Raw genomic sequence first — 26,825 nt, 5'->3', positions numbered from 1 at the left:
GACCTCAAATTGCTGTGTAGCGACACTCCCCCTCCAACCTGACAGAGCTTGAGAAGATCTGCAGAGAAGAATGGGAGAAACTCCCCAAATAATGTAGGTGTGCCAAGCTTGTAACGTCATACCCAATAAGACTTGAGGCTATAATCACTTTCAAAGGTGCTTCAAAAAAATCCTGTCTATGGGTCTGAATACTTATGTAAATGTACAAAGTTTTTTTAATTTTCAATACATTTGCAAAAATGTCTAAACCTGTTTTTGCTTTGTCATTATGGGGTATTGTGTGTAGATTGATGAGGGGAAAAAACAATTTAATCAATTTTTGAATAAGGCTGTAACGTAACAAAATGTGGAAAAAGTAAAGGGGTCTGAATACTTTCCGAATGCACTTTATATCCACTCCATAAAAAATAGCCCTCTATCCATAGCTTGGGGATTTTTTAAAGCTCCCTGAATGTCTAGTATAATTTCTACAGTTTCAATTTGATTTTAGTCATTTTACACCACCCACAGGCAGGATGTTGGACACCCCTGCCCTAAAGTGACCTGATTGACCAAGTCCACTAAGATCACTCTGCTGAAGTACCCCTAACCTAGCAGTCCACATTTTTTAATCTATTCCAGAACTAATAGACTTGACAATTTGGTGATCATTAGAATCAGGTTTGCTTTGTACCTGTAATTAAAGAAGCAAGCATTCCCATAGATCAGTGGTTCTCAATCCTGGTCCTGGGGACCCAAAGGGGTGCAGATTTTTGTGTTTGCCCTAGCACTACACATCTGATTCAAATCATCCAAATCCTGATGAGGTGTAGTGTGCGAGGGCAAAAACAAAAATCTGCACCCCTTTGGGTCCCCAGGACCAGGATTGAAAACCACTGCCATAGATGGTCAGCAGAGGGTGCTATGAACCCAGGTAAAACCATCATGACCAAACTCCCCCACTCATGCCAGGCAACCACCACAGTCAGCTATAATCTGTGGAGGCATCAAATGTCACAACATTAGAATATGAGATTAGTAAACCTAAAAATGTTAACATTTTGAGTAAATGTAGCTACCACAGGGGAAATACATCAATATTTAAAAACTGTTTGTGATAACACTACAACAGGACATGTTTTGTAAGGGAGCAGAGACGACAAGAGGAATCAAGGAGAACTAGAAAAGCCATAAGTGTTATTTCAATTGTATAACATCACTGGTGGTGTCATTATGAAAAAGTGTCCATCCATGGTCAAATATAATGTAAGCAATAATTGTGTTTAACTCATTTTTTCCCTTATTTTTAAAATAAAAATTATGGTTTCATTTTCCAAGTATTTGCGTACCTAACAACTAGGCCAACTTCATACACACACATTATATATACACACACTACATTTTCCCATGAGCCTCCCCACCAATCATTAGGAAAGTGTATTTGTTTTGACCAATCGGACACTGCGCGCCTGCTTTTGGACTCCACCCTAGAATTTCGAGGTGGCATTGGGGTGTATTCATTACACCTATTCTGTTGTAAAAGTTCTGCAACAGAAAACGTTTACTCCAAACGAAAACGTTTACTCCAAACGAAAACGTTTTCAAACGAAAACGTTTTCAAACGAAAACCAGAGTTTCTCTTGGACAAATTCAAGTACGTCCCTCACCGGTTCGTTTGGTTATTTAAAATGTTAAACGGCTTCCGTTGCAAGACATAATGAATACACCCATAATGACGTTAAATCAAAATGGCGGTAGTAACGACTGCTTTGAATTTTATACCCGCTTCATATTGAGGTTTACGCGTAAATATTGATATTAATTAAAAGGGAATACCATTTCAGGATGGATTCCGTCGTTGGAGATGATCAGACGCTTCCCTTTGACATCAATGGAAGGTACGCGATTTGCCTGCCAATAACGTTAAAGCTAGCTTGCTAGCATATCTAGCTAACGTTATTCAACTAAAGTTATTTCAAAATTGGTGTTGATATAACGTTATTAGCTTACTGGGGTTAAAGCTAGCTAGCTCAAGTGGTCTGTGGCATTTGTTTCAGACGGGTAAGACAATAGGGCTGAAACGAATAGTTAGCGTTAGCTTCCCACGTATTTTAACTCCTCACTTGACTTTGCACAAGCTAGCTAACGTATTTCCGTTAACTTAGTTGTTACAAATCTTATGGTAGCTGGTTGCCAACTGGTTATCTGGCTAGTAACGCTAGTTAGCCACGGTTGTTGACAGTGTTGTCATTAACGTTCATTCAAACCAAATAGTATTCTAAACAATACTACTAAATAGCTAGTCAAATGACTACCTGAGCCTGCTGACTATGCACACAGGAATCTGACACCCCAACATGTGCATACTGACGACTCACAACATACGCTGCTGCTACTGTCTTATCTATCCTGTTTCCTAGTCACTTTACCCCTACTTTACATAGCTAGCTACCTCAATTTCTAGGGGGTATGGTAATGGTACTTCCTGTATATTATAGCCATGTTATTTTCAACTGTATTCACTATAGCCATGTTATTTATTTTACTTAGTTATTCCTCGTGTCATTTATTTTTAACTGCATTGTTGGAAATGGACCCGTAAGTAAGCATTTCACTGATGGTCTACACCTGTCTGCGAAGCAGGTGACATATAATTTTATTTAAGCCACCACAGTTGCGCAACTCATGAACTCGGTTGTGGTGAAATATTCATAGCTAGTTAATGTTAACTAACTAAACAACCAACAAGGCAGTTGATTTATTGTGAATTCCCATAACTAACAAACCCCGACGTTCCGATGCTGTTCCTTGACAGTCACGTTCATTTGTATTGATGAGATCCAATACGTCTCCTCTGACGCGTATGTAGAATACAATTCAATTTGAACTTACTCTACCTGTTGTTAGCTAATTTGGACTTTTTGTGGGTTTAAATTAGACAACATATCCACAGGAAAGTATTATTAAAACGACTTAGCCACACACAGTGACCAGTGTTTATCACGATTTGTTTGCTCATCACCTGAAGCACGCGCACTAACCAGTGTTTCCCCGCTCCATATGCTGTGGTGCAGCGCCAGGGCAAAATAATTGCCGCTACGCAACAATAAATAAAAAAAATGGAACATTAAAAAATATTTCTGCTTAGGAGCACTTTGAAGATGGTAGAACAGTCCACGTTTACTTTTCCTGGTCAAACAAAACGACTAATTCATAGAAAAATCGGAAACCCCCATAGTAGAATAGTTGATCTATTTACCTGAATCGGCTTGTGTGTTCTATGCAAGATAAATATTCCTCTCGTTGCCTATTCTAGTTATGTGAGCCATAGGGAGGAAAAAATGGATTCGGACATAGTCAATGCACAACAGTTATTGCAATCGCCAGAACAGCAGTTTTAATGGCCTTTGTTAAAAAAAAAAAAGGGATTCCAGCTTTCGATTCTTACTTTATTTCTCAACTCCTAAATCTGCACGAACTGCACCATTTTAAACTGTTTTTTAGCAGTGGCATGGTTATGCACTTTACAGCTTTGCAATTAGCAGTAAGTGCATAGGGGAGAGCGGGGCTAAATGTAACATGTCAATTGTAGGGTAACTTGGGGTAAAATGCCACTCTACCTCAAAATAATTTGTTGGGAGTGACTTAAAAAATTGTCATTAGACAATTTTTTTAAGTCACAGATAAATTATGAAACATATTTTTAGTTGATCATGAGTAGTGGCAACCAGGGAAAGTGTTGAGGGGGATGTCATGAAGTGGTTTCTGTGAGAAGTAAAGGCGTATTACCCTGGTTGGCGAGTTACTCTTAACAGGTAGGCAGTATACATACATTATATTCACTATGTCCCAAAAAACATGCATAAATACAAAGTTAATCTATAGGATAACTATACTGAACAAAAATAAATGCAAAATGCAACAATTTATATAATTTTACTGAGTTATAGTTCATATAAGGGAAAAAGTCAATTGAAATAAATGTATTAGGCTCTATTCTATGGATTTCACAGGACTGGGCAGGGGCGCAGCCAATCAGAATTCGTTTTTCCCCACAAAAGGGCTTTATTACAGACAGAAATATTAGATTATCAGATTTTCCGGCAGGTGAAGAAGCCAGATGTGGAGGTCCTGGGCTGGTGTGGTTACATGTGGTCTGTGGTTGTGAGGCCGGTTGGACATATTGACAAATTCTCTAAAATGACTTTGGAGGCAGTTTATGGTAGAAAAATTAACATTGTAATCTCTGGCAACAGCTTTGGTGGACATTCCTGCAGTCAGCATGTCAATTGTGTTTACATCCCTGTTAGTGTGCATTTCTCATTTGCCAAGATAGTGCATCCACCTGACAAGTGTGGCATATCAAGAAGCTGATTAAACAGCATGATCATCACACAAGTGCACCTTGTGCTGAGGACAATAAAAGGCCACGAAAATGTGCAGTTGTGTCACACAACACAATGCCGCAGATGTCTCAAGTAGAGGTCGACCAATTATGATTTTTCAACGCCGATACCGAGTTTTGGAGGACCAAAAAATGACGATACCGATTAATCGGCCAATTTTATTTATTTATTTGTAACACTTATTTTAACTTAATATAATACATCAATAAAATCAATTTAGCCTCAAATAAATAATGAAACATGTTCAATTTGGTTTTAATAATGCAATAACAAAGTGTTGGAGAAGAAAGTATAAGTGCAATCTGTGCCATGTAAAAAAGCTAACGTTTAAGTTCCTTGCTCAGAACATGAGAACATATGAAAGCTGGATGGTTCCTTTTAACATCTTCAATATTCCCAGGTAAGAAGTTTTAGGTTGTAGTTATTATAGGACTATTTCTCTCTATACCATTTATATTTCATATACCTTTGACTATTGGATGTTCTTATAGGCACTTTAGTATTGCCAGTGTAACAGTAGGGCTTCCGTCCCTCTCCTCGCTAACTAGCTAGCCATTTCACATCGGTTACACCAGCCTAATCTCGGGAGTTGATAGGCTTGAAGTCATAAACAGTGCAATGCTTGAAGCACAGCGAAGAGCTGCTGGCAAACGCACAAAAGTGCTGTTTGAATGAATGCTTACCAGCCTGCTGCTGCCTACCACCGCTCAGACTGCTCTATCGAATATCAAATCATAGACTTAATTATAACATAATAACACACAGAAATACAAGCCGTAGGTCATTAATATGGTCGAATCCGGAAACTATCATTTAGAAAACAAAACGTTTATTCTTTCAGTGAAATACGGAACCGTTCTGTATTTTATCTAACGGGTTGCATCCCTAAGTCTAAATATTTCTGTTACATTGCACACCCTTCAATGTTATGTCATAATTATGTACAATTCTGGCAAATTAATTACGGTCTTTGTTAGGAATAAATGGACTTCACACAGTTCAACGAGCCAGGCGGCCCAAACTGCTGCATATACCCTGACTGCTTGCACGGAACGCAAGAGAAGTGACATAATTTCCCTAGTTAAAAGAAATTCATGTTAGCAGGCAATATTAGCTAAATATGCCGGTTTAAAAATATATACTTGTGTATTGATTTTAAAGAAAGGCATTGATGTTTATGGTTAGGTACACATTGGTGCAACGACAGTGCTTTTTTCGCGAATGCGATTGTTAAATCATCACCCGTTTGTCAAAGTAGGCTGTGATTCGATGAGATATTAAAAGGCGATTATATGCAACGCAGGACAAGCTAGATGAACGAGTAATATTATCAACCATGTATAGTTAACTAGTGATTTTGTTAAGATTGATTGTTTTTTATAAGATAAGTTTAATGCTAGCTAGCAACTTACCTTGGCTTCTTGCTGCACTTGGTAACAGGTATTCAGCCTGCTATGCAGGCTCCTCGTGGAGTGCAATGTAATCGGCCGCAATCGGTGTCCAAAAATGCCGAATACCGATTGTTATGAAAACTTGAAATCGGCCCTAATTAATCGGCCAATCCGATTAATCGGTCGACCTCTAGTCTCAAGTTTTGAGGGAGCGTGCAATTGGCATGCTGACTGCAGAATTCTACACCAGAGCTGTTGCCAGATAATTGAATGTAAATTTTTCTACCATAAACTGCCTCTGTCCTTTTATAGGATGTGGCATTATGTCTAACCGGCCTCACAACCGCAGACCACATGTAACTGGTAGAGTAAATTGAAATTATATTATATTCAACATTCTGGCTTGGGTAGAGAACATTTCCAAACAAATGTATGACGTTAACCTCTGACTGTAACCAGAGGTATTAGTCTGTCAGGCAAACTAGCCCCATTTGTTCTTTCATATTTAGCTACACTAGCTAGCTCTATTATTGAATACTGTTGATCTTGGATTTACTGGCAAGGTCATGTGGTTTATTGCTGTCTGCGCTTGTGATACTAGCCTATTTTTAAACACCACGGATGATGACTTCACATGTGGCTGAGTCGTTCCCTGTCACAACAAATCAGCAAAGTCCTCCCCTCTAATAATTTTCGGGGAGTCCACGTGAAAAGCGGAAACCACGCATGTGGTTGTGAAATTGCTTCTTCCTTGCAACTATGTAATGTTTAGGCTAGCCAATACGGATATTTTTTTCTTCCTGTATGCTTGCCATGAAGTGAGTCACCGTCTAATATTGGTAGGTGAGCCTCTCATTTTACCCCATTGAAAGCTAGAGAGAGTCTAGTTGTAGATAAACCTATTTGTTTTGTTTTAGTTGTAATTTGTTGGACATATTGCTATCCTTAGACTCCTGGCCAAGGTTAAAATAATAGCTGCGTGAGCGTCAATGTGTTCCAGAGAATTGTTTAACTATGTATCCCACCAATAAATAAGGTGGGTGCGTGTGTTGAATGGGATCATCCAGGTGGTAAGTCTCCACAGTAATTCAAGACATAAGCAACAGGAGTGGTGTAAATGACTTCATTCTGCAACCTGACTCGCTTAAATCAGCCATTAAACAGTGCAGTTTGGTTACTCCAGAGCAAAGATCTCTACAAATATTCCTACTCGTTATGTAATATTAGGCTTTGTAATATTAGGCTTTGTAACTGGCATTGGAATGCTAAACAGGAAAATTAAAATGTACAAAGAGGAAGTCGATGTTTACTGGCTGCCTCATTCCGGCTCATAGTATGCTGAGTAACAGAGTTGGCATGTGTCAAGTCTTTGGTACTGTTACTCTACAATGCTTTATTTTCATAGACACTGAGCTATAACTGTGTACCTGTCACACACACACCTATCACACAGTGAACAAGACGACATCATAGCTGTATCCTATGCCAGCCCATTAGTCCTCCTATTTTTGGTAAGCACTGACTTTGTGGTTAAATAGTGCTCAGAGACACACGAAGGCTGGGTCTGCCACAGTGTTGTCAGATCAGTTGTCAAAACACTGAACCGTTCTGTTAATATCTGGGTCTGTTCTGCTGTGGTGTTGTCCCTGAGTTGTTTGCGTCATTGCTGCTGTGACTGAGTTTGTGAGTTCCCTGTGGTTAACACTTGTAATTTGTCTGTCTTAGTTCAAACCTATTGACAAGTATTATACAATCTTGCTCCTGGGCACTAGGCACCCAGGGTGTGTAGACAATACCACTGCTGTGGACATGAGTGTTTGCTGGGCTCTGGGATCAGCGGCACTGCCAGGGGAAGAGAGGGAAGGAAGTCCTACAGAGCTGGTCATATTGTTAGAGCCAAAAGCCAGGGCAGCTTAAATGGCTGAGAGAGTGTGGACACTCTTTAACAGTGTGTTAGACATGGTTTCTCTCCAAATTGTTGGGTAATGTTCACTTAGGTTAGGAAGGCCTGAGATGTTGGAGCCGATTGTAGGGGCAGCTATCTAATATTGGTTAGTTGTGAGCTTAGCTTAGTGGTAGCAGAGCTTCCCCATCACTGGCTTTGACAGCACTGTTTTCATCGCAATCTTATTATTTCCCCAATGTCATCAGCCTTGTCCAGATGTGTGCATTGTGTTGTGTGCCTGACTGTGTGACTCCACTGTGTTCCCTTTTTGTCTGAGTGATGTTTGGCTGAGCAGGTCCACAGTAGCTGCTTGTTTAGCAATGAAAGCCCTCTAAGTCTGTCCCCTCTGCTCTGGACCTGAGAGCCAGCCTGCCATTGGCACATGGTCTTCTCCAGTCCAGTCTACTCTGCATGGCACACTGAGGAATAACCTAAACAATGACCTGGGAGAGAAAAGCATTGCACTGTCATAATGAATCAAAAGATCCAGAGACTAATTCTCCTGCTATTTCTGGAGCTTCCTTAGGGGCTAGGGAACAGGCGAGCCAAGCATGACTAATGCCTGAACTACATCAGGACATTTTTTGTATTTGTATTTTTGATCTTTTTGCAGGGCATTTGATTGCACAATTTTGCATTGGCTGTGCTAGAGAGGAGGTTTTCTGTATTTTTGATTGTGGTATTGACTGATACTTTGGCTGTGTGTTACAGCCTATTACCTACAATGTTGAGTCTTCACATGTTGGATCCAGACTCAGATTGGCTGTTTGTTTCTTTCCCTAATGAATTTATTTTGTCTCCAGCTGTAGCATGTCCAAACTCCCAGACTCCATAGACGTCGGGGATTTCTCAATGGACAACATGACAGGTACGGTACCTGCTTCCGTGTGCTCCTCTATGCTACCACTACCTAGGTTACCTACCCTTGAGTGTTGTGACTTTGAGAGTGAGAGAATACTACCCCTAAATGGTTTCACCATCCGCTTGATTTTGTATGGAGTTATTTTCTGTTGAACATACAATCGCAGAGTATGTGCAGAGCAACTGCTTTGTACAATCAATTGATTTACTGACTCCAGGTAAGAATCTGCATTTTCTTTTTTATTTATTTTTTGCCACCTGATCCAGACACCTTTTTAGCAGGGCTTTCCGTCAGGCTCAGCTGTGCTAAACCCCTTGGTAACCAGACACCTGAGACAATTATAGCGTCTCTTTGCAGCCTGTAGCTGACACGCCACCGTGACTCCAAGCTGCAGACTGGACTCTCCTCTGGGACTGGGGGGGACGGGGACGCTTAACACAGTGGGGCTGTGAACAGGTTATTAGTGTAGTATAAAAATGTGATGTTAATTTATTTAGTGTTATATGAGCAGTGGTGGAGTCGGTCAGTCTGTGGTTGGCTTGGCTCACTGACCCCAGGAGTGCTAAACGGGGCAGCTTTCCAAGATAACACTGTCTATTTCACCTCTGATCTGTTTGTGTTTATCATCACTATGATTTACCCTGGTGTTTTTCATAATAAAAGCTTGGTACTGTACCAAAGGTTTTAAGATGAACTATGTCATTATCATATAAATAAGAATGAATAGAACGGGCTTGGAAGCTCTAACCCTGGCAATTGACTGGCAAATTCATGGGTACACTTGCAATGGCTGCCTGGTATTGTGGCGCAATAATTTCCAGAGTATTTTGGAATGTTCTGTCAACTGATTGTTAATGTAGAATATTAATTCAAATGATGCTAACTTATATCGCTCATGCAGTGGAATGTATTTTTTGTCATGTAAGTTAAGCTGACTCAACAAATTACACCACAGGGTGCACTTCCTCCTCTTACTTCATGGCATGAGTACACTCAAAATGGCTGCCAGTCCTCCCATTATGCCATCATTGACTTGAATGTAGACAGCCTTTCTATTCATTCTTATTTCTGTGGTCATTACCGTATGTGAACTGAACTAATGTCAATTCTCCCTCTTGTTCTTCTACAGCCCCTACGTTTCCAGATAAGATGTCCCCCGTTAAGGCCGCTCTCACCCTAAAAGACTACGAGAATGTGAGGGATTTTCATCACTTCAATCCCTATTATGGAGATGTTTTCTGCCTTACCTGACAAGGTCTCCAACCATTGTAGATACCATTTCAAGAGGGCTGTTCATGTGTCAGGATCCCAAATGGCGCAGCGGTCTAAGGCACTGCATCTCAGTGCTAGCGGCGTCACTACAGACCCTGGTTCGATTCCAGGCTGTATCACAACTGGCCGTAATTGGGAGTCCCAAAGGGTGGCGCACAATTGGCCCAGCATCGTTAAGGTTTGGCCGGTGTAGGCCGTCATTGTAAATAAGAATTTGTTCTTAACTGACTTGCCAAGTTAAATAAAGGTTAAATAAAAAGGATGCTCTGAGACTCTAACCAGCATTGTCTGTCTCAAACTAGTTATTTATCCTAATATGTTCCATTTAAAATGGTAATAATTTCATGGTAAACCATTGAATGGGAATACAGACCACTGCAGCATGCATGTAGGCTAAGCACTATGGAGCCAAGCCTTATCCCAGTATCAGCGACAGACATGTCGGATATTATGGTTCTTAATAAGCCTGATCCAGTGTCTAGCCAAACCAAGGAGAACAGGACAACACTTAGCCTTGTTCCAAGCATGGGGGGAGAGCCTACAGTAGGGGAAGCCTGCTGAAATTCAGTGGTTTACTCAGATTTCTCTCTTCTCCCTATGCTTGATGATTAGATGTTGGTAGAGTGGTCATCTGGACTCCATCTCCCACTCCAGATGTGTGCAGTTAAAGGCCCTGTAGCACAGTGATGCACAGTCTGCCGAAGCAGAATACCTCTCTCCCCTTTCCCAGACCACAAAAACTCTCTCAAACATGGCTTATTACACTACCCCCACCCCCCGTCCTCTTTCTCTCTTTCTCTGTCTCTCTCTGTGTGTGTGCTTCTCCATTGGACCATGTGAAATGACTGCTTTTTCTCTGGGGATAAATTGCTCAGCTGCTATGTTATTTTGACCTAATTTACTGTATTTGCAGTAGCCTTGTTATAGACTGTATAGGCAGTTATACATCGGATGGCTTTAATGGTCATAACTTTTAGTTTTCATTGTCCAACAGTGTCTCCTTTTCAAATCAAATGAAGTCCGAGGTTACATAAGTCTGTGTTTCTTTTCATCTCCTTCTATTCTCAGCAAATCATGACTCTGAAGAAGGAGAACTTCAACCTGAAGCTGCGTATTTACTTCATGGAGGAGCGCATGCAGCAGAAATGCGACGACTCCACAGAGGACATCTACAAAACGGTGTGTGTGTAGAGGGGGGTGTGGTCATGTGTTACGTCATTCACACCCGTCAGTGCCATGATAATGTAATATGTGACTCAGTCATTCATAATTAGGAACAATGACCACATGGCCCCAGCAGCCATGAATACAGCAGGCCATTGTTGCACCTAGGGCTGGGCGGTATACTGTATTTTATTATATACCGGTATTGATGTAGGGACCGGTTTGAGTTTTTACTTTACCCTCTATAATGGTATTTCAATGTTTGGTTTGTTAAATGTGATCCGCAACTCAACAAATCTGCGTATTTTTTATTTATTTTTTAGTTTGATACTTTAGTCATCTCCCTCTCCTCCCGCATGCCACTAAACACAGCAAGCCATGCCCCCTGTCACTCAAGGAGAGATTAGTTGCTTGACCACGGAGTTACAAGCACTTTCTTCCTGTTCTCTCTGCATGGTCAGATGGATGCAACAAGATGTTGGTGACATGCTGCTTTCCACAAGCATTCTAGAATTACACTATTAGTGTATTTTACTGTCTGCTAGTTTGTCTTAGCAAGTTGTTGCTAAAATAATTTGTGTTAGCCGCTAATGCTAATCACTAGTTAGCTGGCTATTTAGCTTGACAAATGTAATACGAGTCAGCAAACCTAGCTAGCTAATACTGCCTGGTACTAATGCTGGTGTAGGCCTAGATAAGCATGTTTGTGCAACGGTATCTTATCAGAGAGGAATAGGTGAAGCATGAATATTTTGTCTAGCTAGCTACATGAAAGTAAGAAAACAACATGTAATGTAACATCTAATTAGGGCCCCATGGAAACACGGACTCAAATCAAACCGAGCTTTATTTATACAGCACATTTCAAACATGGAATGTGCTTTACAGGAAAAACTAGTAAACAATAAAAATAAAAGCTGAAATATTTACTACACAACAAACATAAGATAAAACAACTAAAGAACAACACAAACTAAACAACTAAAAAGCACCCCAAGGAAAAGTAAAGATAAAAAATATGTTTTAAGATCTCTCTTTAATATATCCACGGTTTCTGCCCCTCTCAGGTTCTCTGACAGGCTATTCCAGAGGCTGGGGGCATAAAGGCTGCCTCGCCATGCCTCTTGCTCCAAGGCTTTGTGCCAGGGGACTTGAGGGACCTACTGGGTACATCACTTAAAAGCATGTCTGACATGTATTGGTGTGCACAATCATGGATTGATTTAAAGAAAAATAGAATAATCTCCAAATGAATTCTTAAACTCATAGGCAGCCCGTGCGGAGAATTTAAAACCGGTGCATAATGTATGCTCTTCGTCTGGTCCTGGTCAGTACCTGTGCTTAAGCATTCTGCATGTTTTGCAGTTGACCAATGGCTTTCTTGGGTAGACCAGACAGGAGAGCATTACAATAGTCAAGCCTGCTTGTAATAAAAGCATGGCAGTGTTTCAGGTGGTAAAAAGCTATTTTGGTCACATTCCTAATGTGTAATTCAAAATTTAGTTCAGGATCTAAAATAACACCTACGTTTTTAACATGGTGTTTTATCTTTATTGCCCGTGAATTCAAATGTGCGGCTAGATTCACTCTCTCTGATCAACAGTGGTCTCTACCCTGTCAATAATTCCTCCGTGATATATTCATTTGTTGTTATGTCAAACAACAATGTATTCAAGGTGCTGCCCACCTATTCAAGGCTGCTGAGGGAAGGATGGCTGCTTTTTCTCCGGGGATATGAATAGAGTCATGAATAATGGCTGGAACGGAGCAAATGGAATGACATCAAACACAAGGAAACCATGTGTTTTGACGTATTTGATACCATTCCACTTACTCCGCTCATTCCACTTACCACAAGACCGTCCTCCCCAATTAAAGTGCCCCCAACCTCCTGTGCTGCCCACGATATTCCAACTATAGAATTAGAATAGTCATTATATATCATGACTCCCAACAGTTCAATGAACTAGGCCTATATTTTTTTGCCTCATCATACTGCGTGGCACAGTGTCGAAATGATAATGGAAGTGCAGGAAAATGCTGGCCATTATTTTTGTTTGGAGTTGGATTGAACAGTATAAATGGAGAAAGCCTATAATGTGTGTGTGTTGCCACCCTGGGGTCATGAACTACTTGGAAAGCATATTTAGAACTTTTTTATTATTCCAAAACACAAAATGTTGTCAAATACTGTGAAAAATGTGAAAAATATTGATATGATATTTTGTCCATATCTTCCAGCCCTATTTCCACCCAAAAACACAGCTAACCCCCACCAGAGTTTAGCCCACTGATCTCAGACTAGTCTCACTACTTTACTAAATACTCATCTACCATGAGTGTTCTCTCCAAAGAATGTAAGTGGCGCTGCTCCACCTTGTGGGTCTCCCACTGCCGTACGCAGCAGCAGCACCACCTTGTTTAAAAATCCTTTGGAGAAACTGGTGTCTTACATTTAGCCCACTGAACTCAGACCAGTTTCACTACTTTACTAAATACACAACATATCTCACATTTATTCCACTGATCTCCGAGACAAGTCTCTGTCTTCTTCATAGAAAAATATTGTCTTAATTTATTTCTGTATTCTATTTTATGATCTGCCTGCAATTGAGTACACACCTACTCATTGTTATGATATGAACACATAGCTTTCAGTGCCAAAGCGAATTACATTATTGAAGTATGCAGTTGAGGACCATACTCAACATCTTCTCAGACCATACTTGGAGTGCTTTAGGAACCACTCCAAACAAAATACAATGCAGGAATGAACTATTGGATCTAAGCTACGGTGTGCCAGGTTTTTCCATGTAAAACATCTGTGTTAAAGTGAATGGAATTTGACTGAATGATTCTCCTCCTCAGAACATTGAGCTGAAGGTGGAGGTGGAGTCTATGAAGAGAGATCTGGCAGAGAAGCATGAGCTACTGGTGTCTGCATCGTGAGTACAGCCTACTGATACTGTTTGAGTACCGACTACTGATGCTATCGGTCTGTGAGTACCGACTACGGCTGACGCTATTGGTCTGTGAGTACCGACTGCGGCTGACGCTATCGGTCTGTGAGTACCGACTGCGGCTGACGCTATCGGTCTGTGAGTACAGACTGCGGCTGACGCTATCGGTCTGTGAGTACAGACTGCGGCTGACGCTATCGGTCTGTGAGTACAGACTGCGGCTGACGCTATCGGTCTGTGAGTACAGACTGCGGCTGACGCTATCGGTCTGTGAGTACAGACTGCGGCTGACGCTATCGGTCATCAATAGTCCTGACTCACTTTTCACTCTTTGATTAATCACTAGTTCATTAGTTGGTAAACATTGACTGTCATTGATCCAAGTGTGTGTGTTAGAGAGCCAGTTGTGTATTTTTTACCTTTACTTGTCAAATAACTTTAGTTTATTCTGTCAAATATTGAAAATCCAAATAACAAGACAGGAGTGATCAAAGTTTATTTATTATCAGGAAAGCGTTGGAGAGCCTGGCAGGTAGAGAGTCTGGTGACTCCCTGCGTGTGAGAGAGCGAGCCCACAGAGAGATGGATGCACTCCGAGACACTCTCAACAAGCGCATCGCTGAGCTGGAGCAGGTGAGCACTGGGCTACGGCATTACTGCACTAATATGAACACTGACTACAGAGCACCTTAATTGGGGAGGACGGGCTTGTGGTAATGGCTGAAGCGGAATCAGTGGAATGGTATCAAATGGCTCCGTTTGCTCCGTTCCAGCCATTATTATGAGCCGTCCTCCCCTCAGCAGCCTCCACTGGTCTTACCATGTGTCTAAGAGACTTTAGTCAAAGTTAGGTGATAATGAAAAGGCACATTGTTGGAAAAGGTCAGTGACTAGTCTTGGAACATTCCCATCAATTTTCTCTTCCATGTCAGGGTCTGAGAGCGGCCGAGAAGGAAGTCGACAAGATGGCCGCCATTGCTGAGCAGGAGAAGGTGAGAAGCATTGGTATGGAGAAGCAGCTCTTGGCCCTAGGCCGGTCGGGAACCTTCACCCCCATCCATGTTCCCAGCTACGACCTGCAGCAGGCTCTACAGGAGAAAAACGGGTAAGGACAGATACAAAGGGGCTTTTCAACAAAGTGTAAAACCTAGGCTGTGTACGAAATGACTCCCTATTCCCTATATGGGTAAGTACTTTTGGCCGTTCAAAAGTAGTTCACTATATAGGGAATAGGGTTCCATTTCAATTGCAGCCCATGTACTTTTAATTTAATATCTGCTGTGATATTCTACACTGAAACCAACATGTTGATCATGGAGAAATTAGATGATTATGTAGCTCTGATGTACTCTGTCTCTTCCATTTCACCTGCCTTGAGTATGAAACCTAATACTTTTGTTATCCAATGGCACCTAAATGTAAGGACAATATGCCATTTGTTTATAATGGGGATAAATGTTTTGATAATGTAAACATAACGTAGCCTACTTTTTGTCCCTCCAGTGTCATAGATCAACTGAGGATATCTGTGATGAACCAGGAAGCTGTGATCCAACAGCTACAAAGTACTGGCAGAGACCAGGGGACGGACGCACCAACCACAGAGCACACCCTACAACTCTCTGCTCTCATTGGCCAGAAAGACAAGGAACTGCAGACTCTGAGGGCTGAGCTGGGCCGCGAGAAGGGCAGGACGGAGAAGGACCATCAGGTGTTTTTTTAAAATTGATTTCTGTTGCCATATTGCCTAACGCATATCAGCTCAATATCTCAATCTACCAACTTTACCCTCTTACATCATGTGATGACAGACCGCCCCGGAATCTATGATTCCTTCCCATCCAGTATTTCCTAGGCTCCTTCTCGACCGTATTGGAGGAAAAGGTCCATTCCCTCCTGCTCCAGTGCATTTTGAGAACAAATTGAGGAGAGAGAGTGCCAGGAATCAAGAAAATATGTATTGAGAAGGAGCCAGACTCTCAGAATGAGTGCCTAAGGGGGTAGGAGCCGGTTGAGGTTGTTTCTGGATGGGGCCATGAGGAAGATCTCAATAATGCATACTCCTCGCATCTTCTTCCTCATCTCCAGCTCAAAACCCGTTGGATGAGAAAGCCAGTGGTCCCTCCCCTCTGACCTTTTCCTCCAATGGGTTTTGAGGAGGAGGAGACAGGACGTGGGGACTTGGGGAGATCTTCCCATAGTGTCTGACAGTGCATACACTAATGCGTATTAAACTTCTCTGAGTGTCCAACTAGAGTGTACTTGCTTGTGATTGTCTGTTTTGTTGGGTTGTATGACACTCCTTTTGTCTAATTCTGTGGCGGCTCTTTTATTTAGTGACAGGTCACGGTGTGCCCACCAGGCATTAGCTACCCTCTCTTAGCTGTCGCCTGCATTCATGTAATTCAAGTGTACACACACACACACGCATGTCCTCTGACCATATATCTCTGTGTGCGACATGGAACAGACACAATCTGTCAGGCGGTTTGACTCTGAATCTGCTCCATGAGAGGAAATGCATTCTGAAATGATTGTCTATTGTGTTGCCCTTTTTACGTCCGTATACCTCCTCTTATGTTCTTTGTTGGTTACAGTGCTGTTGGTTTCTCTGTGTGTGTTCTGCTTTGTTGTGGCAGGCAAGAGCTTTGTAGTTTATAGAAGTTGCCGTCATCAGAGGAAGCTGACGTCATTGGTTCCGCAGGGAGAGAAGTAGAGTTGTCAGATGTCTGTTCTATTCTTCTCAACCATCTACAAGCTAACACTATAATCTACTGCTAGAATCTGTCTACTTTATTAACCTAAATGATGTAAAATGATTTAATGTATGGTTGTCTTAACTAGCTACAATAAGTTGAATGCACTGACTGTCAGCCGCGCTGGATAAGAGCGTCTGCTAAATTACCTAAATCAAATGTTATTTGTTGCATACGCATGTTTAGCAGATGTTATTGCGAGTGTAATTAGATGCTTGTGTTCCTAGCTCCAACAGTGCAGTAATATCTAACAATACATAATACGCAAAAATCCAAAGTAAAATAATGGAATTAAGAAATATATTAGGATGCGCAATGTCGGAATCGGGAGATTAAGTGTGACGTATTGTCAGTATGGGGATAGAATATATACTATATCTGAAGAATACGTGGATAGTGTATGTACAGCAATAGTTGAATAGTCTGGACTTGACTACTGCTGGGTAAAACAGTATGTGAACGTTGTTAAAGTGACCAGTGTTCCACATCTATGTACATAGGGCCTCTAAGGTGCAGGGATGAGTAACCGGGTGGCATCTGAATAAAAAATATAAAAAAATCCATTAGCCTAGGTGTGTGGAGAGACAGATATTGTACATTTATGAGGAGGAAATTAGTCCTGAAAAAGCTTTCCGGTTTCACTGACTCACCCAATGATGCACAGCTCACTCACCGGTGATGGCTGATAGGCTTCTGGCACGAGCGCATCTCTTTTTATTTTTATTTTACTTTGTAAAACAATGCTGTTCGATCAATAGGCCTATTTGCAAGTTGCTAACATATTTAGTAGCCTACAAACAGATTAGTCTTCTTCTTTCCATTTGCTTTCCAACCGGTGTTTTCCCACGATTGCATATGAAATATTGCGAAAGGCATGTTTTGGCTGCATGCCGTTCGCTGACAGATTTGCCTTGCGTTCCCAGCCGTAGGCATGCCTTGTGATTGGACTACACACCATCCACAGCTAGGCTATGAAGAAAAAAAAGCTATTGATCCTCTGTGGCTAAATTTAAAGGCCTACTCCTGATGTAGTATTCCGAATGATACAATTTCTATTCCCGAACGGAAGCAGTAATTCTATAACTTTTGACAAATGTATTTCAATTTCTCAGAAGAGTTGCGGCACCTCCAGCACGCTTACCGCAGCTATGATTCTATAAGGAAATAGATGAATTGCAACGCTGGAGAGATCAGTTGCGGGCTCATGTCTATTAGAGCGGAGAGAGATCCTAGAAAGTTAATATCATTCTAGACTACAATGTTGTGCAAACCATAAACCCGAGTCAGCCCAACACTAATCAGTTGTTAGGATATCAATTATTTTCACATTACATTATTTTTAGGGGGCAGGAGAATTACAGAGTAGGCTAAATTGAATGAACTGTGATTAGAATTTTTACATTGCATATGATGAATACTTTTTCGTGCCACGAGAGGTACCGCCTCCTGGCAAATGGGTTCCGGAACGAAACAATCCAAAATTGAGAGTTGCCAGATCCTGTTCCGTCAGGATCCGGCTCAAATTAAGCACTGTTGATAGCAGATCAAAATATGGATTTCATCTACAAGATGGACAAATATAGTATTATTATTTTGTCCTGTCAGACAGTAGCGGAAGTTGTCAGTGTCCATGTTTCCTCCTCTCTCTTGGCCCAGGTTTCTGTGTTAATACAGGATTAGCATCCCGGCAGGAGAGAGTTGCCCTTAGGGTTATTTATGGACTAACTTTATATTAAACACCACAACCCCTATAGGTTTCTATTGGATTCTGTCTGGACTGTCTGTCAGATTACATGGTGTAAAAGGGGTAAAGCTGGGTAAAGAGTCCAGTCTCTGGGTTGTTAGGTCAGTAGTGTGTATCAGAGAGCCACACACACACACAGAGGTCTAAGGGGCCAGGCAGTTCATCACTGTAGCTCTATCATGTTTTCTGAGGTGAGGCAGGTGGTGGCATTGAGGACCAGGTGAGGCCATCTCTTCATCTCAAATCAGATAAATCAGATTTACCTTAGCCTTGCCAAGGAGACCAACACACCTTAACCAACCCCCTGTCAATGTCACAGACCTAGGGCCCGCCCAGGCCCTGCTGTCCTTGTTGGGGCAGCCAGGATGAGTAGATAGTCCTGGGTTCAGATGGGGCTGGATTACGAGGCCAGCAGTCAGCCGTAACACAGGAGATCACCGCGGGTCCAGTCCAGGGGATTTGGTCTGATTGAATGTGTGGGACAGCGGAGGAGGGATTAGAAGATGGGGCTTAACGCTTACGCTGCTCTCACCAGGAAGAGCTTTGTCAGTCTCTCCTCTTCAATCAGAGCGGGAGAGTCTGCTGTATGCCATGGCTGGCAGACTGACGACCATGGGAAAGCGGAGAGTTTTTTGTGTTTAGGGTCTGTTGGGAGCATTTTTGAGTGTTGGACTGAACTGTGAGCTTACTGCACTGTTCCTGTCACAGAAATGGAGAGAGCATTTTCTCTGTGCCATGGCTGGCAAGCTGACGATTGCGGGAGATTGGAGCGTTTATACACAGAGCCTATCTGAGTGTGTTTCTCTGTTGGACCAAACCATCACCATGAAGGACCCATGCCGCGTATGCAGATTACGCCTCATTGGCAGCCAGTGCCGCTGGATTTTCAACCCGTCGGGCAAACGGCAGCTCCAGGTCATCCTGTCCCACGTGCTGGGGCGCCAGGTCGACCGCGACCCTGACGGTCAAGCGTCAGAGTTCCTGTGCGGCAAGTGCGTGTTCACGCTGGAGCGCATTGTGCAGTGCGACGTGCAGATCGGCAGGCTGCAGGAGGAGCATGCTGCCCAGGTGCAGCGTTTGCAGCAGGAAAGAGAGAATCTGAAGCAGTGTGTGGCCCACGTCTATGGACGCCACAACCCCCTGCCGGAGAGGCCCGACGTGGGGGAGGTGAGCACCATTATGACCCCCCTCTGGAGGTCCTCTGAAGGTGGAAGTCCCGATGAGTGCGGGGGAGATCAGTTTACGTCAGAAGGGCAGAGGAAGGAAGATGGAGGGGATGGGCGGGTGAGGCGCTCTGTGAGTATGGACCTCCTGGGTGGTCCAGTGGGAGCCGCAGGTCGGTCAAGCTCAGCCCACAGGAGGGTGCAGTCTGGTGGGGATCCCTGCCCGGAGAAGAACCCTGGGCTTCGCTCCCGGAGCATGATGTACCAGGACCTGGTCTACCGCAAAGGCACCCTCTCCTCCCCCAGTTCCAGGTTCCGCTCGGCCTCGCTTCAGTCCCTCAACCCTGACCACCCTCAGACAGAACCCCTGGGCCCCCTGTCACAGAGACCGTGCAGAGAGTCAAAGATATCAGTGAGGGAATGCTCTCCTTCAGTGAGCCATACTACCACCAGAAACCAGAGAGGGCACTCCCCAGCCCAGCCTCCCATCTCTGACCTGCTGCAGCTGCTGCGCTCCATCCCCAGACGACCAATCCCAGGGACCCCCGGGAGCCGCATCCCCGTCCTGCGGAGGAAGCCCAGGGTGGGACAGCCACTCCCCCCAGGATGCAGCATCACCCCTGGGGCCCGACGCAGACGGAAGGAGGCTGAGTGGAAGTCCCTCCAGGACCTCACAGAGGAGTTTAATGATGGTTACATTCCTCTCAGAGCTGAGGTAGTCAAGTCATCTCACCTCAGACCGATCCTCTGTAGAGAACTTGGAAGGCCATGGAAATGTAGCTTTAGACTGAATGGATAATTATTTGACTAAAAAAGATCTACCAGTTGTGAGGTTGGATATCGTCGCAGTAAAGGATCAATTTTTGTTGATAATGGGAAATAAAGTATATGTGAATAAATAAATGTATCAATAAAAGGGATTCACAGGTGTTCTCTGCCCCTGTGAAAGTTTTTCCTTCCCCTTTTGATGTCCTATTTTCATTTCTTAGCCAACTCATTCTCTTTGACTAATTTCCCAGAATTCTGTTTCCCTTCCCCAGGGTTTCACTGAGCAGCTGAATGAGGTGAGCAGGCTGGAGACAGCCCAAAGGCAGCTGAGTGAGGAGATGAACCAGTTCAGAGCAATGAACCAGAACCTCTCCAAGACCCTGGAGGACATCCAGAATAACAACAAGGTGATTTGGGGGGGAAAAGAAATGCATTCCAGGGTTTTTCTTAATTTTTTAAAATATTTTCTATATTGTAGAATAATAGTGAAAATATACATACATACCGGTAAATGTTTTCATCATGGAATTTTCACTATTTTGAAATGAATACACCTAGGCAATCCTTTCAGTTCTACAGAGATGGCTATGGGGTAGGAGCACATATTTAGGGTGGATTCAAAATGTACCATTGTGATTAATTGAACACGTTGGAGGAAGATGAATTTACTGTCTCTTGTTTTGGCTACTTAATTATATGCAATTTAGCAGATGCTTTTATCTAAAGTGACTGTCAGTCATGTGTGCATACATTTTACATATGAGTGGCCCTGGGAATCAAACCCACAATCTTGGCGACGCAAGTGCCATTCTCTCACGACCGTAGCTATAGAGGACCACAAGTGACCACTTTTTTTTTTTAACAGGTACTGTCTGGTAAGCTGGAGGAGACTGAGAACGAGCTGAGCTCGGAGAAGAAGAACGCTCTGAAACGAGACAAAACCATCCAGGGACTCAGTCTGGTGCTCAAAGAAAAGGAAAAAGAGGTGTGGTTGATTAGATGATATTCACACTGTAATAAATGTTGAGGATGATAACCTCATTTGATAAAATACTGCTGTAACCAACTATTGTTGACCACTAAAAAATATCGCCTCATATGCTATGCCATTTCTGTGCTGCGCAGACTGCGGGCTTATGTAACATTGTCACACCAACACGTCTGTCTCTGTCTGTGTGTTCCAGATTGAAGAGCTGTGCCATGAGATTGAGGACAGGGACGAGGCATTAGCTAAAGCCAGGGAGGCAGCGCACAAAGCCCAGCTCCAGAAATACCAGGCAAGTCAGATCAGACACAGCATTGGCCGCGTTCCAGGCCCAATACATCAGTTGCGCTGCATGCATCAACCAATGGCTGTGTGCCACGTCATTCACTGCGCAGTCGGGCATGGAAGTGCTATGTCGTATGATGTTATTCGCTAAACACCATTAAAGGTATTGTGAGATCTGGCAGGCAGCTGCAGTGTGTGTATTTACTCTGCTTTAGGGCTGTAATGTCTATCTGTGCGTGTTTGCCAGAGGTCACATCAATACAGACTTCTGCGTTGCACACACATATACTCAAAATACCAAAATAAGTCTCCTGCTTCTCTAACTCTATCCATATTCATGCTTTCCCCCCAGGGTGCAGAAGAGCACCAGTCTCTGCTGATGGAGAAGCAGGCGGAGCTGTCCCAGCTCCAGGGCGAGCACCACACCAAGCGGCTGGAGGCGCAGAAGCTGCAGCGCTCCCTGTGCAGGAGGGAGCAGGAGCTGGCTGATCTGCAGCAGGCCAAGGAGCAGCTGGAGCAGGAGCTAGAGGAGCTGCAGCAGCAGAAGAAGAAGGGGGACAAAGCTCTCAATGTAAGGCCACAGGAGGAATATCTATTGTTTTCCTGGGAATTGCCAGGGACCTAACGATATGGTGTTATCATGATACTTAGTTGCTGATAATATATCTATTGTGTTTCTCAAGATTCTATCCGTTTTGCGATTCGAAACAGATTTTATTGTGATTTGATGTTCCAAACATATTGTTCACTATATGTCTGCTGCAGAGAGACAAGAGAGCATGAGAAAACAAGTTTTGATCAGTTAAGGAAATGAAAGTGCCAAAAAACATTTTGGCTCACTATTTAAAAAGAAAATGGAGAACAAGCAATAACAGGGGTCCCCAACTGGCGGCCCCCGGGAGTTTTTATTTGGCCCCCCAAGTAAAAAAAAATAATAATAATAATAAAAAATCATTGTTGGACTTAAGAGTGTAAAAACACCTCCAAGTGATATTAATTTATGAAATCTGTTCACAAGTATTTCCAGACATAATAGAGATGTGATCGTATACAAATGAGAGCAAGGTTTGAAATGATTATGTTTTAGTAAAATATTATCTGTTTGGGCTTCTTGCGGTCAACAAATGATTTGTAATTATGTTCTGGCCACCCGACCATCTGCTCAAGAAAAAATGGGCCCACAGCTGAATCTACTTGATGATCCCTGAGCTACACAAAGAAAAATACAGGAGTTTTGGCACATATACAGCCGACTAACACTACCTTCAGTAGCAATAATAAATAAAAACAATATACCATTATCCATTCACGGACCGGTTTGGATTTTTACTTCACCTTCTATAGCAGTATTTTAATGTTTGATTAGTTACATTAAATAATTCAGTAATTACTCAAAGTTATGGCAATCATCCATTTTTATTGCCAGTAAGAAACTACTAACTGCTGAGAATGAATAGTTAACTTGCTAACACAACAAGTCAACAACTTTAGGAGGGTAACCTTGCCAAATAAACTCCCGGAAATCGTCTGTGGCGAAAGTAAGAACTGCAAGGACTAGAGGGGGGTAAAAAACGTGACGCAGTGTGTAAATAATAACAAATTAATGAAGGAAATTAAGAAATGTATTAAAATGCTGGAAGTGAGTGTTGGAATTCAACAAATAACTTTGCAAATGGCAACCATTGGTCGAGTACCAGAGTTAGAGGCTACAAAATAGGATTTTGATTCCTATGCAATGTTCTACAAATAAGACCACTGTCAGTTTTGTCCTATTATTTTTAGTTGAAGTTTGGTTGAACAGTATAAAGCAATGCAATCAGAATGGAGAAAGCCCATTTAATAAAACCACTTAGGATTAATTTGTTGCCATCCTAGGGTCATGCACTACCCATGAAGCATATTTAGAACTTTTGTTATTCAGAAGTGTCAAAAATGAGAAAATACTGTGATATGATATTTTGGCCATATTGCCCAGTCCTACTTTGTTGTGTGGAAAAGCTTTGATATTGGCAATGGGCAAGCTGGGAGCAGGTATAAAAGCTGTCCTATTTAACCCATTCTGTAGGTTTACTACGGCTGCTTCTTTTACTACCATGTAACTACGTGGTTTTACCCGCGCATAATAGAATGCAGAATATATTCCCCAAAGCCATCAATTTTTCCTAAAGTTGAGAGCAACTTATTTTCTGTGCTTTTGCTAAACCACATGACCCAACCAGGAATGATCTCTTGACCCTTTTTTGTTGAGAAGACGTTGAAAATATGTATTTTCAATGTATTGTGCTTACTGGGTAAACTATCTACGCCACGCAGGAGATGCAGAACCAGCTAAAGAAGCTTAACGGGGAGCTGGGCGAGAGGGAAAGCAGTCTGGAGCAGCAGTACCAGGAGCAGCTGGAGCAGACAAAGAGGAGGCTGCAGAGTCACGACGTCACCATCCAGCGCCTTACCACCTGCCTGGCCGACAAGGAGCAGCAGCTACAGGTAGATAGTCAGAGCTCGAGAAACTAAAAGTGAAACCATAGAAATATAATCTATAGAAGGGGGCTTAGAGTATCAAACACTAGCAATTTTGTGAGGCCTGTTCTATATATTCCTTTTCTATGGAACTAGGTAAATATGGTGTAGTAGCACCATATTGTGGTGATAGTACACCACAATATGGTAGTCCCGTGTGGCTCAGTTGGGTTCAATTCCCATGGGGGACCAGTACGAAAGAAAAAAAATTATATATATATATGTGTATGTGTATATGTATATGTATATATATATATATATACTTTTTTAAAATATTTTTTTTACACACTACCGTTCAAAAGTTTGGGGTCACTTAGAAATGTCCTTGTTTTTTGAAAGAAAAGCATTTTTTTCTTTTCATTAAAATAACGTGTCCTCGACTAGCAGCTTCCTTAAATAGTACTCACAAAACACCCGTCTCAACGTCAACAGTGAAGAGGCAACTCTGGGATGGTGGCCTTCTAGGCAGAGTTCCTCTGTCCAGTGTCTGTTCTTTTGCCCATCTTAATATTCTTTTTTTATTGGCCAGTCAGATATGGCTTTTTCTTTGCAACTTTGCCTTGAAGGCCAGCATCCCGGAGTCGTCTCTTCACTGTTGACGTTGAGACTGGTGTTTTGCGGGTGCTATTTAATGAAGCTGCCAGTTGAGGACTTGTGAGGCGTCTGTTTCTCAAACTAGACACTAATGTACTTGTCCTCTTGCTCAGTTGTGCACCGGGGCCTCCCACTCTTTCTATTCTGGTTATTGCCAGTTTGCACTGTTCTGTGGAATAGTACACAGCGTTGTACAAGATCTTCAGTTTCTTGGCAATTTCTCGCATGGAATAGTCTTCATTTCTCAGAACAAGAATAGAACAAGAATAGACTGACGAGTTTCTGGCCATCTTGAGCCTGTAATCGAACCCAGAAATGCTGATGCTCCAGATACTCAACTAGTCAAAAAAGGCCTTTTTTAAATTTTTATTATTATAATTTTTTTGCTTTTTTTAATCAGCACAGCAGTTTTCAGCTGTGCTAACATAATTGCAAAAGGGTTTTCTAATGATCAATTAGCCTTTTAAATTCCTAAACTTGGATTAGCTAACACAATGTGCCATTGGAACACAGGAGTGATGGTTGCTGATAATGGGCCTCGGTACGCCTATGTACATATTCCATAAAAAGATCAGCTGTTTCCAGCTACAATAATCATTTACAACATTAACAATCTCTACACTGTATTTTTGATCAAGTTGATGATATTTTAATGGTAATTTTTTTGCTTTTCTTTCAAAAACAAGGACATTTTTAAGTGACTCCAAACTTCTGAGCGGTAGTGTGTATATATGAAAATGTATGCGCTCTACTATAAGTCACTGGATAAGAGGTGTCTGCTAAATGACCAAAATGTAGCACGGGAACCGGGAAAAACTTTTTTTCTTTCTGTCCCTCTATTCGATCTTGTTCTTTTTCTTGCTGTTGCTTTTTTCCCTCCTTTCTGTCTGCCTCCTCTCTCTATTCTCCCTCTATCAGGAGTACATGAACATGATGAGAGACATGGAGCAGAGCAGAAGTCCTGAGGAAAGCGACACCATGTTGTCAAAGCTGCGAGAACGACTGAAAGAAAAAGAAAAGGCTCTGGAGGTGGGCTTTCTATCAATGTTAGAAATATTTTACATTTCACTCTCGCTCGCTCTCTCTCAATTCAATTGCTTTATTGGCAGGATGTAAAAATGTACATATTGCCAAAGTGTACTTTGGAAATGGAATGATTTAACTTTTTAGGGCTGTAATCCCGTTAACGGGATTGAAATGACAACAGCCAGTGAAAGTGCAGGGCGCCAAATTCAAACAACAGAAATCTCATAATTTAAAATTCCTCAAGCATACAAGTATTTCACACCATTTTAAAGATACCCTTCTTGTTCATCCCACCAGTGTCCGATTTCAAAAAGGCTTTACAGCGAAAGCACCACAAACGATTGTTAGGTCACTGCAAAATCACAGAAAAACACAGCCATTTTTCCAGCCAAAGACAGGAGTCACAAAAAGCAGAAATAGAGATAAAATGAATCACTAACCTTTGATCTTCATCAGATGACATTCATAGGAATTCATGTTACACAATACATATATGTTTTGTTCGATAAAGTTCATATTTATATCCAAAAACCTCAGTTTACATTGGCGCCATGTTCAGAAATGCCTCCAAAATATCCGGCGAAATTGCAGAGAGCCACGTCAAATAACATAAACATAAACTTTGATGAAAGATACATGTTTTAAATAGAATTAAAGATACACTTGTTCTTAATGCAACCGCTGTGTCAGATTTCAAATAAGCTTTACGGCAAAAGCACAATATTCAATAATCTGAGAACAGCGTTCAGCCACAAAAGGAAGCCATACAGTTACCTGCCAAATTGTGCAGTCAACAAAAGTCATAAATAGCATTATATATCTTCACTTACCGTTGCTGATCTTCGTCGGAATGCACTCCCAGGACTCCCACTTCCACAATAAATTTTCGTTTTGTTCGGTAATGTCCATCATTTATGTCCAAATAGCTACTTTTGTTAGCGTGTTTGGTAAACAAATCCAAAGTCAGGAAGCGCGTTCACTAAAAGCAGACGAAATGTCCAAAATTTC

The 26,825-nt window shown here is 42.1% G+C and overlaps 1 protein-coding gene across 7 annotated transcripts in view; it reads left to right on the top strand.

The window, feature by feature from the left end:
• Positions 1-1,709: 1,709 nt before the first annotated feature.
• The window catches only part of cdk5rap2 (CDK5 regulatory subunit associated protein 2), a 71,169-nt gene continuing 46,053 nt past the window's right edge, over positions 1,710-26,825 (top strand). For 6 of the 7 annotated variants that reach the window (XM_071351806.1, XM_071351803.1, XM_071351805.1 and 3 more), the window contains exons 1-14: positions 1,710-1,877; positions 8,525-8,589; positions 9,713-9,777; positions 10,924-11,034; positions 13,888-13,964; positions 14,489-14,612; positions 14,912-15,084; positions 15,483-15,690; positions 20,683-20,817; positions 21,276-21,395; positions 21,595-21,687; positions 22,033-22,251; positions 23,994-24,164; positions 25,710-25,820. In XM_071351806.1, the coding sequence (XP_071207907.1) occupies positions 1,825-1,877; positions 8,525-8,589; positions 9,713-9,777; positions 10,924-11,034; positions 13,888-13,964; positions 14,489-14,612; positions 14,912-15,084; positions 15,483-15,690; positions 20,683-20,817; positions 21,276-21,395; positions 21,595-21,687; positions 22,033-22,251; positions 23,994-24,164; positions 25,710-25,820 (1,725 nt within the window). In that variant the 5' untranslated portion in view covers positions 1,710-1,824. Of the gene's footprint in view, positions 1,878-6,504; positions 6,616-8,524; positions 8,590-9,712; positions 9,778-10,923; positions 11,035-13,887; positions 13,965-14,488; positions 14,613-14,911; positions 15,085-15,482; positions 15,691-20,682; positions 20,818-21,275; positions 21,396-21,594; positions 21,688-22,032; positions 22,252-23,993; positions 24,165-25,709; positions 25,821-26,825 lie in introns of those variants that run through there. The other variant, XM_071351804.1, reaches the window with a different exon arrangement.

Source organism: Salvelinus alpinus, chromosome 18, assembly GCF_045679555.1.
Source record: "Salvelinus alpinus chromosome 18, SLU_Salpinus.1, whole genome shotgun sequence".
NCBI classification, from domain to species: domain Eukaryota; kingdom Metazoa; phylum Chordata; class Actinopteri; order Salmoniformes; family Salmonidae; genus Salvelinus; species Salvelinus alpinus.
The sequence above is the reverse complement of the archived record's forward strand: the minus strand, read 5'-3'. Positions and strand labels throughout refer to the sequence as shown.